The following is a 17,813-nucleotide window of genomic DNA, read 5'->3' as shown; positions in this document are numbered from 1 at the left end:
TCAAGGATCCGGATCTGTTTTCCATTTTAAAGCATCCAAACAAACTGTTGTTTCTCTGGCTTTAATATACACGGAAGGTCAAAATCAGGTGATTAAGAATCAAGAGTTTTTTTTAAATCCTTTGCATGCATGTACACACACACTTGTTAACTACTGATATATTAATGTGATATACTGGATTGGTAATACAGTAGAAACGGCTTATAGTGATCATGTCTGTTAGGGTCAAATTGATCATTATGAGCAGATTATGTTCAGATGTGGAGTACCGTTTAATTGACTTTGTATTTTTAATCACATTAAAATAAAGTTATACAACAGCCAACTTCACCATTTAGACTGTAAACCCTGTAAGCAGACTACTTGACTACTATCAGCGACTTATTTAAACAGCGTTTGTATTGGAACGATTATGTTCCGAGCTTTTTGATCGATAAGCAGTTGATCACTGTAAACAGACACAGCCCTATGTTTGACCAATACACATCAAACACAGTTTTTAGTTACTTCTTTAAAGCTCATTTGCAGGTCTGAGTAGCACAGACCAATTATATTTGAGTGTGCTTTGGTTGTCTGCAGATAATAAGTGTAGACAGAAAAAGAGGAGGACTGTATTGCCTGAAATGCAATCTCTGAACCCATTGCCTAACGTCTGATGACGATTTAGCTTTTTATAAACTGGTTACTTGTGAAACAATCTGGTGGTAGATATCATCTTTTGTGTTTAAGAAACATTGGCTGTTAAACCCAGAGGCTAAATGTCATCAGACCGAAAGCCGACGGGATCTGAGATTGGTTTCTTAGAATTTTGCAATCTTATAAACTTTCGTAAGCTATTTATCAGCAAAGTGGGTTACACAGTGGTGTAGTGGTTAGCAGCTTGGGTTTAATTGGTGACTCTAATTTGCCCGTAGGAGCATGAATGGCTGTCTGTCTCTATGTGTCAGCCCTGTGATAGTCTGGGGACCTGTCCACGGTGTACCACGCCTCTCGCCCAATGTCAGCTGAGATCGGCTCAAGCTCCTACGACACGAGTTCAGATAGGCAGTTAAGGATAAAGAATGAATGAATAAATGTATCAGCAAAGCCAAAAAGAAACATTGGCGTATGAACGTCTTGTTTTTATTCTTTATCCTCAGAAATGATGAGGGTAGTTATAGCCACATGCCACAGTGCTTGGAGAAGATTGATCCCGTCTGTTGTGGGGAATACACAAAGGAAATTGGTATTGGGTAAGTGCAGTCATGATCTTGCATTAGTCTATCAAGAGAAAAAAAGTGGTGTAAATCCATAAATAAATTCACATAAACTCGCTTGAGCGCACACGTACACACACGCTCCCTGTTGTTTCCACTGGCCTCAATCACCTCATTTTTATTCTCTAATTCTTTCTCTAACTGGAGTCGCTGGTTTTGGCCGGACCGAGGCCCAGTTATTTAACCACAGCAGCTTTAGCTCAAGGCCAAGTGGGACACGCTTCACAACATCCAAAGCAGCACATACTGTATACACTGACGTCTACTGAATAACGCTGGAGCATACCCTCCAGGCAGGAAAATTAGGGATGACGTAGGGGGATAAGTGGTGACAAACTGCAAACAGAAAGAAGTGAAAGAGACAGAGACATATGGATAGATCACCTGGTGCTGAGGAAAACTGAGACGGTGACACGCAGACAGTGTGATTCAAACAGCAGTCAAAAAGACAACGACTACAAACTCAGCAACTTCTGCAGAAGCCAAATTCTTTATCAGCAGTAAGTGCAGTAATTTACAGCCTTTCAGCAAAGTCTAGAATAACTGAACAAAGCCTGATTTGACACAAGACAGACAGCAAAACTTTTCAAGCTGTCTAAATTTTCTACAAACAAACAGAAGGCATACATATGGAGACACCATTCCCACAGAGTCAGATTCAGATGCTCTCCATCCAATGAAAGCTACCAACGGCTGTCAGCTCCTTCATGATTTATCAGTTTCTTCAGGTAATGAAAGTACTGTATGTTTATGTGTATTCTCCAAAGTGCCTTTTAGTCATCACCCAAAGAATTAATTGGTAAAAATGAGGTGATATTGCGTGAAACCTTATCGGACTAGATTGTTTTACGAATTGTTCGCCTTAGAAGATTGACAAGACTTTTCTTGGCAATGCCATAGATTTATATTGGACTCAGTGGTTCCTGAAGGGCTAAGACTGCTGATCTCCTAAAGAAAGAACTAAAGAAGATGAGTAGGATAAAGAGGGTAGTTTAAGGATATAGCTTGGTCTTACACTGCCAAGTCTTCGGCTGCTGTAGTGAATACAGATGGGACCAGGATGCTTGGAGAGTTGTTGGAGGAAACTAGTGACCTTGGTTTGGGCTGCGAAAAAGTCTCACTCAGTCAAATTGAAGGGTTTTGTTCCAAATGAGATATCCAGCTTTTGGAAAATCTATTAGAATATCGTTCAGGACAAGAATATTGAAACAAACTGTGCTGCTATTTTACAGATTGTACACTGCAAAATGGATCATTCACAGACAAGATAATCTGCATTTTAAAGAACTTTTTAATTACTTCCATAATATATATTAGGTCGAAACCCAACGGCTATCAATCTGATTATCAATGATTGATATCTGGGTTTCTGGGCCAAGACTTCCTTTTCTTCTTCTACTGTCCAATTAGCAACTTGAGACTCAAGAATGGAGTTGGAGTTGAGAGACGACTGAGCTTAATAAACAGGTATCGTTGTAGGACGATAGCTGATGGGTTCTGAGATGGATTTCAGCTGATGTGTACCGCCTCTTTCGATCTCCACGTGGACCGTTTACTGACATGCATGATTCTGCAATGGTGTAATACTGCCGTCCATTCACATTGCAATCAGTCATTGAAGTGCAAGGACACTGTGCGGCAGTACATCTACAATAATGACTCTCTCTTTTACAGAAGTTTTATTGAATCTGTTTTAACCGTTTGTATTGTTGCATGGTTTGGAAACCTGAACTTGTCCAACAAGAATCCCCTTGGTAGGCTGGTCAATACTGCTGGAAGGATTTCAGGAAGTGGGCAGGAAGGCGTTATGTCCATGTATAACAGACAGGTCCTGAGGAGGAGGATTGTCCTGATCACCCTCTTCGGAATGAATTTGAGCTCTTGCACTCAGGTCATCGTCTTAAGGCCCCTATGTGGAGGACTAAAAGACTCCAGGTCTCATTTATACCAACTGCCATTTATTTAACTAATAGAAATTAGCCCTCAAATTGCTCATCTTCACAAGTCTGCTTTTTGCACATCTGCACATTGCACTTTTCGCCTATACGAGCAATGAACATGTGTCAGTGATTTTATATATGCGTATGGCGTTTCTTTGACTGTGTTTTATTAGACTTTTATTGGGTCTTATTCTATTATCGTTGTGTAACTTGTCTTGTGTGTCTTGCTGCAAAACTAATCTCCCTTCAAGGGACTAATAAAGTGATTCTGATTCTAATCAACGACAGCAGTGAGGGCATTTAAAACAATGATGGTGGAAGAACTGCATGTTGTGCTGTTTCTCGCTTAAGAGATAGAATAGAATAGAATATATCTTTATTGTCTGTTCAACAGAGCAGAAATTTGTCTTTCGACACGGCTATAAAAATCCATGCAAAACATACAATTCTACAGACTCGAGCAAAGTTGTTCTGCATTTTGCTGAACATGATTCGATTACTGTTGAACTCAAGCGAGAGCCGTATTTCTGATGATACGGTCCACTTTCGTTCTTGTGTTGGTCGCACAAATAATGTACGTCACATATTTTCCGTCTTGCCGGCTCTGCCGGTAGGTAAACAGTCCACATGGTGATCAAAAAGTCAGTACACATCAGTCGAAATGCGATCTCAAATTGATCTCGTCAATTGCCATTGAAGGCAAAACATAACTATTGCAGCTTGAAAGAGCAGTCTGGAATCCCTGTTGTTTCCACTGGCCTCAATCACCTCATTTTTATTCTCCAATTCTTTCTCTAACTGGAGTCGCTGGTTTTGATTTTGCGGCTTTAAACAACAGTCTGAAAGCGGCTTTAGCCAGCTCAAATGAGACGGGTCAATAGCATTCGGAAAACAAATGAACTCCAAAGGAAACCAGAATATTTCCGATATGAAAATGTTGTCCCGTTGCCGACAGATTTTACAGTCATCTGCAGATATCGGTTTACAAACATTAGGCTGTGTCTAACTGGAAAGACACGAGACTGCAGCATTCCTAATGGCTGGGACGACTTCAAAGAGATCTTTTTAATCACCCAGTTTTCTGACAGGTTGCACATATCTGTCCATGTTCAGCCCCTTGTGGGTTTTCTGCAGTATAGCGAGCTGCAGATGCAGCCGCTGAACACAGCTGACCTCTCAGCGTGCATATCTCTCTCCTACCTGGCTGTCTGTCAACACTTCGCCACAGATATGTGACAGTGACAGTCAGGGAATTCAAAGTCTCCTAAGTTATCAATACACGGTGACAGCTGCTGGAGAAGACAGGAATCAGTTGGAACACATCTGTTTGCCATGTTTTCCAACAAAATAGATTTAAATAATCTGATGAAATACAGGTTTATTCATGCTTTGCATATTGATTGAAATAAGATCACTGTCAACTTTGATTTCTGTCTCTTACTGCTTTTCATTTCAGCTCAGTTACACCAGGCTTGCTTGCATGTTACGTGTGTGTGTGTTTGTGTTAGATAATGGTGAATGAGGAGGCCTCGGGGTCCTTCTTGACGTTCAGAGGTCGGAAAGTAGGCCCCTGTTTCTGGAAAATATTCGGTGTCCATTTCAGAGAGGAGGGCAGGGGTGAGCGGAGTGTGACGAGAGAAGGAACAGGAGAGCACAGGCCACTGTTGAGTAATAAAGGCAAATATTGTCCTACAATTAGACACAGTGAGATAGAGTGCAGCTTAACCTGTGTGTAGGTCAGACTGTGTGTATTTTGGATTCATGGATGGTTAGTTATGGAGGTTATCATTGATCACTGAGTCTTGTTTCTGGTGAAGTGGCGAATCTAGGTCCAATATTAACTCCCATTTTCTCTGTTTTGGTTCTTTCTATTCCTGAGGGAAATATCTCACTCTGTAGATGCTCCACTATGTTCTAACACTGCAACGCTGTAATTTTGCAACTTCTTAGATTATGGGTTTCAAAATAAACCTGTATTTCACAGTGATATTTAAAACATAAAGTATTGATAATGTGTGAATAATGTGTAAAATTTTACAAAAATGTACTACTATGTTCACTATAGGCACCACCTGTGACTTTCAGTGCACAGTGGGTTTTAGAGCTTGTTTAACTTACCTAAAGATGTTTGTTTTACTATCATAAAAGACAAAGAAATGTGCACATTTAAGCAAAAGGTTTTTGCAAGGGAAGTCAAAAAAATCACTTCAAAGCCAACTGTTTCTTCTCCCCCAAACAGAAGTATTAATGATGACAAAATGGGAAAAAAATCAGCTCTGTCAAAGCATTTGGTGAGAAAAATGTGCCTCGGTGAAGCATATTTGAGGTTGATGGACAGAGTTATGAAAGAGGAGAATGGAGAATATTTCTGTCAGAATGATTCAGTATGAAGCGGCCCAGGAGCCGAGACGAAAGCACGTCTTCCTCCTGAACCCAAAACACACACACACACACACACACACACACAGACACGTACACACAAACTAAAGCACACACAGCCCTGTTGAGTCTATGGTCTCGATCACCATGACAGTGTCTGATGAACTTTCCAGCTACACTCTGAGCATACGCGCCAGGTAAGCACCCAGAAAGAGTATGGACTTCATGTACTATTTCTAAATCATTTTGAGAAAAAAAGGCACTCGTATTACAATATGATTTCAAGCCATTACAGTAAAGCATGTAATGCTATTAAATCAGGAGTTATATGAAGATATCTGCTTGCAATAAAAATCACATTTGAAATATATCATACTCCCAGATTGCCCCCTCTTTCCAAAAACAATACACGAAATCCTTTACACATTTAGTGATTACACTTAATGTTAAATAAAACAGTTTGAGAAAGGAACTGAAACACAAGAAGCAAAAGTTGGTCTCGTGAGTCAGAAACAAAGAAAAGAAACAACTGCAAACGTCAGCTCAGTGGTTTCCAATGTGGGGGTCAGGATTCTTCAAAGGAGTCTCGAGATAAATTAACAAATGACACGTGGACTCCAACTAAGCCACGGCATGTGTGTTGCTCAGAAACCCGTTCTGGCTGGTTTTGAATGGGCACAGCTTCATTTGATAGGAAAGAAGAATATTGTGCTGCACAAGAACATTTTCCTTTCTCCAATGATTACTTTTTCCTGTGAAACAAGCCTTTTGGCTTCTAAAATGATTCAAATCTAACAATTGGAGAAAGTACAAAAAATCACTTGAAGGTTAATACATACCGTGTTGTACTTCTGACAAGGTTCAAAACTTAAGCCTGTGATTTATATCCATTACTATGTCGCATTTACCCAGGCAGGAGACACTCTCTCTATAAATACACTGCTAGAGAGAAATTGAGGTCTGCCAATTGTTGAATTCATGTTGTGTTGGAATATTCAAAAAAAGTTCCTGATCGGGAAAAACTCTATTGAATGCCCCCTCAAACAACTCAGAAAGTCAGCAAAAATTTGGATTCACCTTCCCGAGTTGATGACATTTTACGCAAAAACATGGCGAGCAAAAGTAAATGTTGGGCTGATTGTAAGAAACGTTTCATTCACTCAGATATTGCACATATATTTGTTTCTCTGATCCATGTCCTTTGCTCTTTGTCGTCACATTAATACTGAAAACAGACATCAGCTTGTTGTTTAAACACTGAGCATTGAATACAACACATCTTCTTTGTTGAGTCCATGTAGTTTCCACATTTGAACTTAAAGGTCATGAACACACCGAAGTCGGAAGATCTGCATTCCAGCATGGGGAATGGGGCGATCGGAGAAGCAGATGAATGCACCAAATGCCATATCGTCTAACTTCTGTGCTTCAATAAATACAACACAATAACATCAGCGGTGTGTCCATTAAAGTTGAAGCAAATTTTGAAGGGAAATATTGAAATGTCGCATTAAAGAAAATGCGTACTAGTGACGTTTCCATCAACTGGTTTAGAACGAATTAACAAAGCTGCATTAACATACTTTGGTCAGAAGATGGCAGTGTAATGTATTGCTGCAGGCTAATCCGTTAGTAAACAGTAGAAGAAGAAGAGATTGTGCTAGAGCAGGGGCCTCAAACTCAAATTACCTGGGGGCCGCTGGAGGCAGTATCAAAATGACCAAAAAAACAAAAAGACACAAAATGACCAAAAAAAACAACAGAATTACCAAAACAACATACAAAATTACTAAAAAAAGTAATTAAAGGGACCTTCCAAACACAACACGGTAAAGTGCCATTCATAAAAAACTCACATTTAACTTTCATATTAAGGTGGGGGACACAAAACATCGCCACAAGGGCCAAAATTGGCCCGCGGGCCGGGTGTTTGAGACCCATGTGCTAGAGGGAAAACAGTTGAATAAGTAGAAGATAGTATGAGAGATTGCACAAAAACAACAACAAAAAAGGTTGCTATTCAGACAACTTTGGGAGAGAAAATGGAGAGAAGCATTAATGTACTGGATTCAAGGGTAACTAATAATTGTTATAAACAGCTGATCAGTCATTGTTCGTTTCATCTGAACGTATTAGTAAAAAACGTTTTCATCTCCTGTTTAGTGCATTAACTATTTTTCAAAAAGTACAAAAAACACCTCAAGCTAGTGTAAAAAACTTTTATTCGCATTTTTGAAAAGTTTTATCGAATTTTGGTGTTTCCGTCAAGCTTTTCACATGCAAATCTTCAAAATGTGCAAGAAATTTGTTGATGGAAAAGTGACTATTGTCTCACTACATCATCAGCGCTGTAGTTCGCACCTGCTTAAAGTTACAAGTTTCAGCTTTAAAAGCAGAATTAAGATAATAACTAATGCTGTTCCTCCAAGCACTCATCTTGTTTCATGGCAAAAGAAATGTGCGTTATTTTAAAGCATGACTTTGCGGTCCTTATTAATCATTTCCCAGATATATGAGGTGCTATAAACAGTAATGGTAGTGACCCAGATCCCACTGCAGACTCAGAAAGTCTGGTGTCTGTGGACGTTCCTGTCTGGCCTCTGTGTTATCAGGGCTTTTTCTCTGGCTGGTAGGTGAGGCAGCCGGTCTGCTTCATCCTTCTGTGTCGTCCAACCCTGCCGGAGACCCTCTGACACTACTGAGGAGGAGGAGGAGGAGGAGGAGAGGGAAGAAGCAGACGGACTGAGGGGGAGGAAATGATTAAGGGTGAGATGGCGGGAAGTGGCAGTTGCGCAGACAGGAAGCAGAGACTTTTCTTATCATCTTATCACGGCTGAGTCCAGCCTCGGGACCGGATCAAAGACATGCACCTTGCTTTCATTTGTTGCAGTGGCCACTTGTTTCCAATCGTCTCCGCTTTTTGCTTAGCACAACAGTTGCTCCTATGTTAGCGAGGTTTGAAGGGGGGATACGTTTATTCTCTCAGCTCTCCATGGCTGATTCTCATGAACATGGTACAGCTCAAAGCAAAAATCCAAGAGCATTGAATATAGTATATTCTTTGACCCTTGTAGAACCCGATAATGTAATAAATTCCCGATAATTTAATAAAAATCTGCACTTGAGTCCATTGAAAACGTAATAAAACCTGATAATGTAATAACTTCCCGATAATGTTATAAAGTGCATTTCCAAATAATGTAATACACTTTTTACCAATAATGTAATAAAGCATAACATTAATGGCGGAAAATCCAATGTGGCCGAAAACCACCATTGAGGATGCATTGAGCTCGGATTGGCCCAAGGGTTCCAGTGATACGTCCTTTGAAGGCATCCATCGGATGTGGTGTGGGGAAACCATGACATTTTTAATTGGATGCATTACGGTAATGAATTTGTGAATCAAAAATATGTTCAAAAATATAGAAAATATTATTTTAGCACAAAACAATGAATTGTGCCTTATTATGGCTATATTGTCCATCCATATAAAAAACATACTTTAATAAAGTATGTCCTTATAATCTTCACAGACAGAACCTAGACTGGCTTCATGAGAATCATCCCCCTGTTATCTCTCTACAGTGTCACTTCCAGTCTTCTTACAGTGAGTGTTGAGCTTGAATTTAGTGCTGGTGAGAATCCACTGGCTTGTTTAGAAATTTCCCCTGTGACTCAGCCAGGAGAATAAAAAAAAAATGCTCCAGTGAGCAAATATATTCTCTAGAAATGAAAAGGCCCCTGAAATTCACCCAGCGTAGACAAAATTTTCCAGCATTCAGGTGATGGATGGTGTTCATTTCCCAACTTAATTTGCTGCACTCTACATCTCATCATTGCCTGTTCAGAAATTCAGGCAAAGGCTCTCAAAAGTGAACATGAAGTATGTGAAATGTGTGTGTGCCTGCGAGTGTGTGTGTGTGTGTGTGTGTGTGCACTTGTCCAGGATACATACAGTAAATCTCCACAGACCAAATATAAGCAACTTCCACAGGCCTCATTTAATCTAATAGACAATGTTTTGTAAAACAATACGGCATATTTTGACTGTGGTGCGTCACAGCTGACGACAGTGATGTTCCCCTGCCTGACACTCTGCTGGGGAGGTCTGCAGCTCTGGAGGAGAGCATGATGGAAAGGCATGAAAAAGGGAGAAATGGAAGAAACGGCACAGGAATGAGACACAAACCCAGCACTCCATATTAGTTTTGCTTATTGTGGACTGACAATAAAGAAAGTTATCATCTCAAGCCGAGCTGCATGAAGTGTGATTGACAAGTGTTCTCCTTCTCTGAAACATTATCTGGAACTATTTGTCGATTTTCCTCGACAATTCTGGACTTTGATTCAAGTTTTTTGAGTGGAAAAACGTGGTGGCTACTTGAAAAGCTGCCGAATTTCTCCTAAACTATCCGGCAAGATGTGTTTCTGGATAATATGAGGTGATAAGTAGAACTTGTAGTTGCATTAGGCTTTATTTTACATCTACAATGATGGTTAAAATGGAAGTACATGTTTACAAGGTTTGGAAGCCGGCAAGACACTCAAAATGAAAATTAAACGGCTCCACAAACTTTTATCATTTGTCCAGCTTCCACTTGTTTGGCTCAATTAATTCTCTGTGGATGTTTGCCGATCTGAAATCGTGCAGTCTGTGAGATCTGGGTTGGATTTACAAGTTTAGAGCTCTGTGTTGAAGGCACAAGCTCAATGTCTATAAATGCATCACACACATTCTCATGCACACATTCAAGTTTACAGTCTACAACATGACATCTCTGGATTATATGATGACAAGCATGTAAAGACATGCAGCTGCTCCATAAACTCTGCGTGCGTGTGTGTGGATTTGTGTGTGAATAACAAGCGGGAACAAGCGTTTTCCTGGTGAGATGTGCACATTAGGGCTCACTGGAGGAATCAGAGGAAAATAACCCACCTGCTAATGCAACTTACACAGATTTTAGTCACAGAAACTGGCGTGCTGAGCAGAAATCTTGTTTTATTAAGTGGCTAACGCCTCTAAACTACTCTAAAGTCTGTTGTGAAGCAGACTCAGGCAGAGCCTAACCAACAGTCAGGTAAAACCATTACTGGGAATAACCAGCAGAAAGAGCCACATTCTTTCTATCAATTCCTTGACCCAGGGCTTTTTCCCCCTCTTCCATCTACTTTTTTCCTCTCATTCTTCCATTTTTCTCCCACTCCTCTTCACACGCTGCCCATCTGTCTGTCTTATGCAACTGTGAAGGCCGACTGACACGGCGAGGCCGCCAACTCCAGTTTAGTGCTTGTGTTTCTTTGCCAAAGCCGGGCCTGCCTGCAGAGAGCGAGAGGGGGTTTTATCTGGCAACACATGGCAACCCAGAGGCGAATCTTCGGGAGGAAGACAAATGACGAGACAAAAAACAAGTGATGGCGGGGATTTCTAACTGGCTATTACACAAACAGTCTTTTCTCTCCCTGTATCTTTATAGCTGACACTGGTATCCAAAGCAAGCTATAAAAAACGCAACAATGGAAAAAGCCATAATTCCTGGATCAACAAGATTACTAGCAACCAATAGAGTAAAATGAAGGGCTTTGAGCCATATTCCCTTGAAGATATTTGGTCATGTAAAAGGCAAAGGCATGGAAAATAAATTAAAGGAGAGCTAAGAAAGAGCAGGAAAATGGATTGACTTTCTTTCAGGGCAATTACAGTGAGTAGAGAGGAAAGGAATATGATTCAGTCCGGAGGAGGTGATGTGAACTACTCCTGTCTCAGGTACTGTACACTAGTTATAGCTCAGGGGCCTGAAAACATTCACTGAAAGTCATCAATCAGCTCCTTTGTACGGCGCTCATGAAAGTGCTGGAAAACTCCAGTGATGACATCAGCTACCTGGTTATCATGTCAGAAGTGAGGTTGAGGAGAGACAGATCCTGAAATGAGACGCTGTGAATCATCATGACAAAGTGCTGCACTCTTAATAAACTCATAGTGGATGACATTTACCCTCATCTACACTATTTCAAACACACAGACACAGAACGCTGGTTAATGTCAGTAAAGTAAAGAGACAGGCCGACTGGGTTTTGAACCTTTTTAGGGCTGAATTTGTATCCACACCGTATTGGCGCCAGTATCAAAAAACTGCCTCAGTATGCTCCAAACAAATTGTTTGACAGATCGTCTACAGCAGTGTCTGAAAAACACTTTCCAAGTGGATTCTAGGGGGCTGCGTCCGGCTATTTTTGGTACTTGGCAGGTCATTTGGAGGCGTAAAAAGTACGCAGGATTCAAACTTCTTTCTAAAACTCTCTTTTGTCATTTCTTCTATTACATTTCAAGTGTAAACAAGTGCAAAACCGCGAATGCCTTCAAGGAAGAACTGTCGAAAAGTCTCATTTTTACAATTAATTGCACCTCACTGCTTTCTATGACAGGTAGGCTTCTTGCCACAGACATTTAATACAGCTATAAACACTTTTACCTTTAGATGTGGTCGGACTAAGGTTATCAAGATACCAGAATTTGAAACTTTGACACAATACTGGTATGAATAGACGATACTCAATAGCAGAAACAAAAGTACAACCAAACAACCTGCACACAGAAAAAAGTCCCTATTCTTAAATGTTTGTGTTCCCGACAGGTTCTTTATGTTGATTGGGTTGAAATATGATTGCATTAGTTTATTCATATCTTGCCTTTTTACGTTATTCAGACTCAGATCTGGGCCACTTTAAGGACTCTACATGGAGCGCACGCTGTCCCAGGTGAGCTGCCAGGCCGCCCCAGATCATCTCTATTTTTCAAAGATTTCGGTACTTTTGATACTGACAAATGTATAAATAAGAGAGCTTGTATCGTTTAAACATGTAGTATTGAAAAAGGTATCTAAGTAACAATACTTTTGACGCCCTAGGTCAGACAAAGACGCTGTACAAACACTCCAAATTCCAAATACTTTATCTCCAATAAATAAATTTATCTCCAATAAAGTATTTGCCTCAACTAAGAGAGAAAAATCAGAAAGTCCTGAATCAGAATTCACTCTGGAACCTGCATACATTGACACTTTACTGTATGATGTATTAGGTGAAAAGTGAGACAGCGGACAGACGGAGAGACAGCAGAGACGCAGTGAGACAGAGATGAAGAGTGCTGGAGGAGAGCCCTGTCTCTACATGCACGGCTGGTGGAAAAATGTCTCTCTTAATGGATCCCAGCTTTCTACAGCACTTAGAACAGCCAAGACCAGCCAAGGGAATAAAATATGGCATTATTATTATTATACTGCAATTATCAATTATCCGCTCTCTTTTTACTTTCACTGTCTCTCTTTCTTTCTTACACAGATGCACACGTTCACACACATCACATCGACTTACACACACCCCTTATTTTCCCTTGAAGCCTCCGATGGATACACGGGAGCACGTGTATGGGCAAAAATCACTAATTACATGCACTCGCACGCACCGAAAAATGTCCAATTCAACACAGAGTGAGACAGTGGGCCGACAGTTCAGTCGGTACACGCTGACATGCGGATATGCTCTTTGTAGATTAGTGTTAGCAGACCCATCCTTTATGCAGCTAATGGAAAGAGACGACAAACACTCCTTTTTTCTCTTTCCAGTCAGATTCAGATGGACGATAAAATAAGGCAGAGATCAGGAGATAAATCGCACGCAGGCCTGTTTTTTTTAACATCACTTCCTCGACCTCGATGTGAAGACATAGTAAACGTCAGACTGAATCCATCAGGTGTGGGGTTGTTTCTGGAGTACTGGTTGATCTGCCGCCTCTCCGCCTGTATCTGCTAGCCTCATCTATCTTTCCAAAAAATCTCAGCTCCGTGTAGGCTGCACGTAGCTCTCCCATTACTCATACATCGCTCGGGTCGGCCTACTTCTCACCGTGCTGATGCCATACTGGAAGGAAATAGAGCAGTGTTTGGGGGCTAGGATAACTGAATGAAATCTTATCTTTTATTTTTAATCAGACTTTGAATCAATAACAATGTTTGGAAGCCAACTTGAGAGCCTGAGCAGCACTACGCCCTACTTTTTTTCTAAAGCCATCTCTGGCTGATTCAGACCACTACATCACTTGATAAATCACCCAAAACACAGTGAGTGTTTGTGAATGACGATAACAGCACAAAAGTTCCCCCAGAAAGCCTTTTCTTGGTATTGTTGGGGTCTTTAGCAGCTGGGATGCCGCCAGCAGTCTCCTTATCAGCACTTAACTGAGGAGGGCGAGCTGAAAATCTGTCCTGAGGGCCAAGCTTTCAGTGCTAAGCCGGGGAAAACAGTCCAAGACTATTAGCTTTAAACAGGGATGGACTGAAGGATAAACCTGCCGAAGCTCAGCTTACCTACATCTTTGTCTATAAAACTGGGCTGATGGGACGTTTTTGTGTGCATTCATGGAAGTTTAGCGCTGTAGCATCAAAGTAACTGTGGTTCAAGCTGTTCTTTGCCTTATGATGATCACTGACTGGTTGTAGCCTTTGTCACACTGCAACAACCTTTTTATTCCACATTACTGCGCAGCAACAAGCTTAGCTATTTGGACAACCATCAGATGTTTAATCACATGATTGCACCAGTGTCAAAGAGGTTTTCTGACTTCAGTGCACCCAGTCATAACATCTATTTAGTACTTTTGTCACAGAGCCAGGATGTTAGCCATTTCTCCTTCCATCTGCAGCAACTATCAGCAGATTGCAAAATAACAAGTAGCTTCATAACAGGTTGCAGTAATTCCAAGGAGGTCTGCAGACCCCAAAAGCAGCCAAATCATGTCCTGTGTGTGTTTCAAAATAAAGTTCCTAACTGAAGGCAGATCTGAAGGCATGAGCCGAGGTGTGTGTGTTTATACAGGACCAGCCCCTATACCACCAACACAGCTTTTACAGCTGGGCTGTTTGGACTTGACGGATGAACTGTGCCATATGTCCTCGATGTGTGTGTGTGTGTGTGTGTGTGTGTGTGTGTGTGTGTGTGTGTGTGTGTGTGTGTGTGTGTGTGTGTGCGCGGCTGGGTGTCAGGCAGCTCAAATCAACAAACCATAAACTCGCTAACATTTTGACCCCTTGTAATCCTGCATAACCCACAAATCCCTGCTTCTACAACACATTTAGAGACCTGCAATGCTTCTGTTCAGAGGCGAATTGAGTAAAAGGTACAATGACAGAATTTCTGGGTAATATTGAAGCAAATCATATTCACCATAAAAGCTTCAGCTAAGCCACAATTCACACAAAAAAAAAGTGTATGCACATGTTGTACGTGCATGCATCTGTATGTGTTTCTGTGCTCCCTCCTCATGGTATTTTTATCACTGGAAACTCGTAAACAATTAGCCAGTGAACGGCTTCCCCTCACTATCTTGCTGGTGTGTCATTTAGAGGAAGCAGTGGCAGCTACAGCAAGGCCACGCAGGGCCTCATTAACATCAGCGTGACTATGCCACAATCACTCCCTGCACACACACACACACACACACACACACATACAGATACATGCACTCAGCTGTAACAGATAAAGGTTTATGAAAAGCCAGATCAAGTTTATTAAGCAAAATCTAAGAAGTAAATCAACTTATGCACATATATAGCAGCACACTGACTGACTCACATTAATATGCAGTTGATCTTTAGCTCTGACTTACCGCTGCCCTCTGGAAGGCTCCTTTGGTGTAGGTGCCCCCTCCTCTGTAGTTGATGGCTGGGATCTCCTGGTTCAACAGGGAACACTTGTGCTGGTGGGACTTGGGCGCTGAGATGTGGTCCACCCTGGTCACTACGTGGGTCTTGGATGAGAAGGTGACCAAAGCCACCCGCGTGTCCTCCGGCGCCACAGGAAAGTCGGACAGCATCTTGCGTATGAACCTCAGCTCGCTCTGGAAGTTGCTGGCCCCCACGCTGGACGACTCGTCCACCAGGAAGACCAGGTCCAAGCAGGAGCTCTTCTCTCGTAGCTCGCGGACGTTTCGCTTGAACGCCAGGCCGAGGCGCTCCACTTTGCTCTCTGCGCTCTCTGACAGGTTGCCGGCTGACGAGGAGGAGGAGGAGGAGGTCAGGACTGGCATCTGTCTGGAGCGGCGGGACTGCTGCTGGGGCTGCTGGGGCTGCTGGGACTGCTGGGCTGTGGTCCACACATCCAGCATGCACAAGACCAAAAGGCAACAAGTCCATGATGGTGTTAAAGAGTACCTTTGAGAAAACATTGTGACAGTCAGCACAACACCTGTACTGAAGAATGAGTTTGTTGGGGGAAAAAAAGAGAGAAACAACGTGGATCCTCTTCTCAAGAGGAATTCAGTGACTTGAAATGCTTCCTACGCCTGTGTCAGCGTCCAGGAACATATCACACAGCAATAGGTCAGTGTAGAGTTCCTCAAAAGCATTGCTGAATGAAGATGAGGAGTCTTGTCTTTTCATTCAAAATGTGCCTCTGTCCATCTGCTTCTGTGTCTCTCCAGTGGAAAAAAAACTCCAGTCCCGTCTGGAAAAATGTTTAAGCTCGCTCCCAAGATATGTCTGTCTTCTCTACAGAAATAAATCAGTATATCTGGCTTTTTCCTTGCTTTTTTTACAGTCTGTATGTGTAAATGTTTTGTTTAAAGCTTGTTGAGAGTCTGTATTAGTCTATATGTCCTTTCACTCTCCGTATTCCTGCTTCTTCTGTCTGGAAGTCAATCTTTCAGTCTGTGCATCAGATCCAAAAACTCCCCCAAGCCTCTTCAATCCTCTTCAGTCCCGGTGTGCTGCCCCTCAAGCTCCTGTTTTCCTATGTGACGCTCCTGCCTGCACCGTCAGCCAAGCTCTGAATGCTTGCTCCCCTCTTCTCCCCAAATCATTTAAAAAAAACACACGAAGGAGGAGGAGGAGGAGGACGGAGGAAAAAAGTTGAGAGACAGAGAGAGGCTGAGGGGAAAAAAGGGGGCAGTCCAGTCGTGGCCGTGAAGTCATTTTTTTCCCCTTCATCTCTCCTCCTCCTTTTCTCTCACCTCCCCCTCTCTCCCTATCTCTTCTCTGCCCCCCCCTCCCCTATCCCCCCCTTCTCTCTCTCTCTCATGTATCTGTCTATCTCTCTCGTACTGACAGAAGAGTGAGGCTCGATGTCAGTGCAGCGTCTTGCCTGTCAACTTGTCAACATTTCTAACAGAGAGAAAAACAAAAAAAAACGTCAGCGACAGTCGGTGTGATCAACTCCATGTGTCCACCATGAGATCAAACAAAGTGAGAGTGAAAGGTGGGATGAAGGGAGGAGAGGGCAAGAAGATAAGTCAGATTAAAAACTCAGAGAAGATTTAAGAAGTAACATGGGACAGATGCGGAGCTTGGCAGAGCTGAGAGGAACGTCTGAAACCTGGACGTGTCCTCCAGGGTTAGGAAGTAGTTAACTCTGCTCGGGATACTTTGTCAAATCATCACTCTTTTAGCAGCTATCACTTCCTCTTCCTCCTCCCCTCTATTTCTGTACTTTTTTCAAGAATTAAAAGGGGAGGGAGGAACTGCCCTTCTCTCTCTTTGGATTTGTCTATTTCTTCCTGCACCACAGGGATTCACACACACTCTTTCACTGCGCTGTTTTTCTGCATCTCTGCTGTCTCGTACAGCCTCTCCCCTCTTTCTCCTTCTCTCTCCGCTGTCGTGTTTTCCTTCACTGATTTTATCTGTAACCAAAACAAAGGCAGCCGGTGTTACAGAGGCACACTGCGCCTATTAAAGCAAAGGCCGGAGATTTACAGCAAAGAGCTGGCTTCACAAGGAGAAGGAATCAGAGTACGGAGAGAGACAGAAACAGAAAAGAAAGAAGTGAAGAAGGTTGAGACAGGGACCAGAGTAGAGAATTAGTAACAACACATGGCCAAAAGTATATAGATATCTAAACATTTTGCAACTATACAGATAAAACATCTTAATCCTAAACTATTAATCTGCTGCTATAACAGCCTCCATCTTTATATAAAAGATTTTGGAACCTGATTGAACTGATTTGCTCCCGTTCAGCCACAAGAGCATCAGTGGGCTCGGCACTGAGGTCGCAGTCGGCATTGATGAAGCAGAGGTCAGGTCTCTGCACAGCTCGCTCAGGTTTTTCCACGCCAAACTCAGAAAAACATGACTTTATGGACCTCACTTTATGCACAGGGGAAATGTAATATGTGCGCAGCAAAGTTGCTACCAAGTTTGAAGCATACTAGTGTGACAGAATCGCTTAATGCTGCAGA

The 17,813-nt window shown here is 42.0% G+C and overlaps 1 protein-coding gene across 1 annotated transcript in view; it reads right to left on the bottom strand.

Annotated features, from left to right (window-relative positions):
* Window positions 1–16,476, bottom strand: part of svep1 (sushi, von Willebrand factor type A, EGF and pentraxin domain containing 1) — a 145,544-nt gene extending 129,068 nt beyond the window's left edge. Inside the window, exon 1 of the mRNA XM_059355222.1 lies at window positions 15,246–16,476. Coding sequence (XP_059211205.1) covers window positions 15,246–15,803 — 558 coding nt within the window. The 5' untranslated portion in view covers window positions 15,804–16,476. The remainder of the gene's footprint in view (window positions 1–15,245) is intronic.
* Between the last annotated feature and the right edge of the window lie 1,337 nt (window positions 16,477–17,813).

Source organism: Centropristis striata, chromosome 17 (assembly GCF_030273125.1).
Source record: "Centropristis striata isolate RG_2023a ecotype Rhode Island chromosome 17, C.striata_1.0, whole genome shotgun sequence".
Lineage (NCBI taxonomy): Eukaryota > Metazoa > Chordata > Actinopteri > Perciformes > Serranidae > Centropristis > Centropristis striata.
The sequence above is the reverse complement of the archived record's forward strand: the minus strand, read 5'-3'. Positions and strand labels throughout refer to the sequence as shown.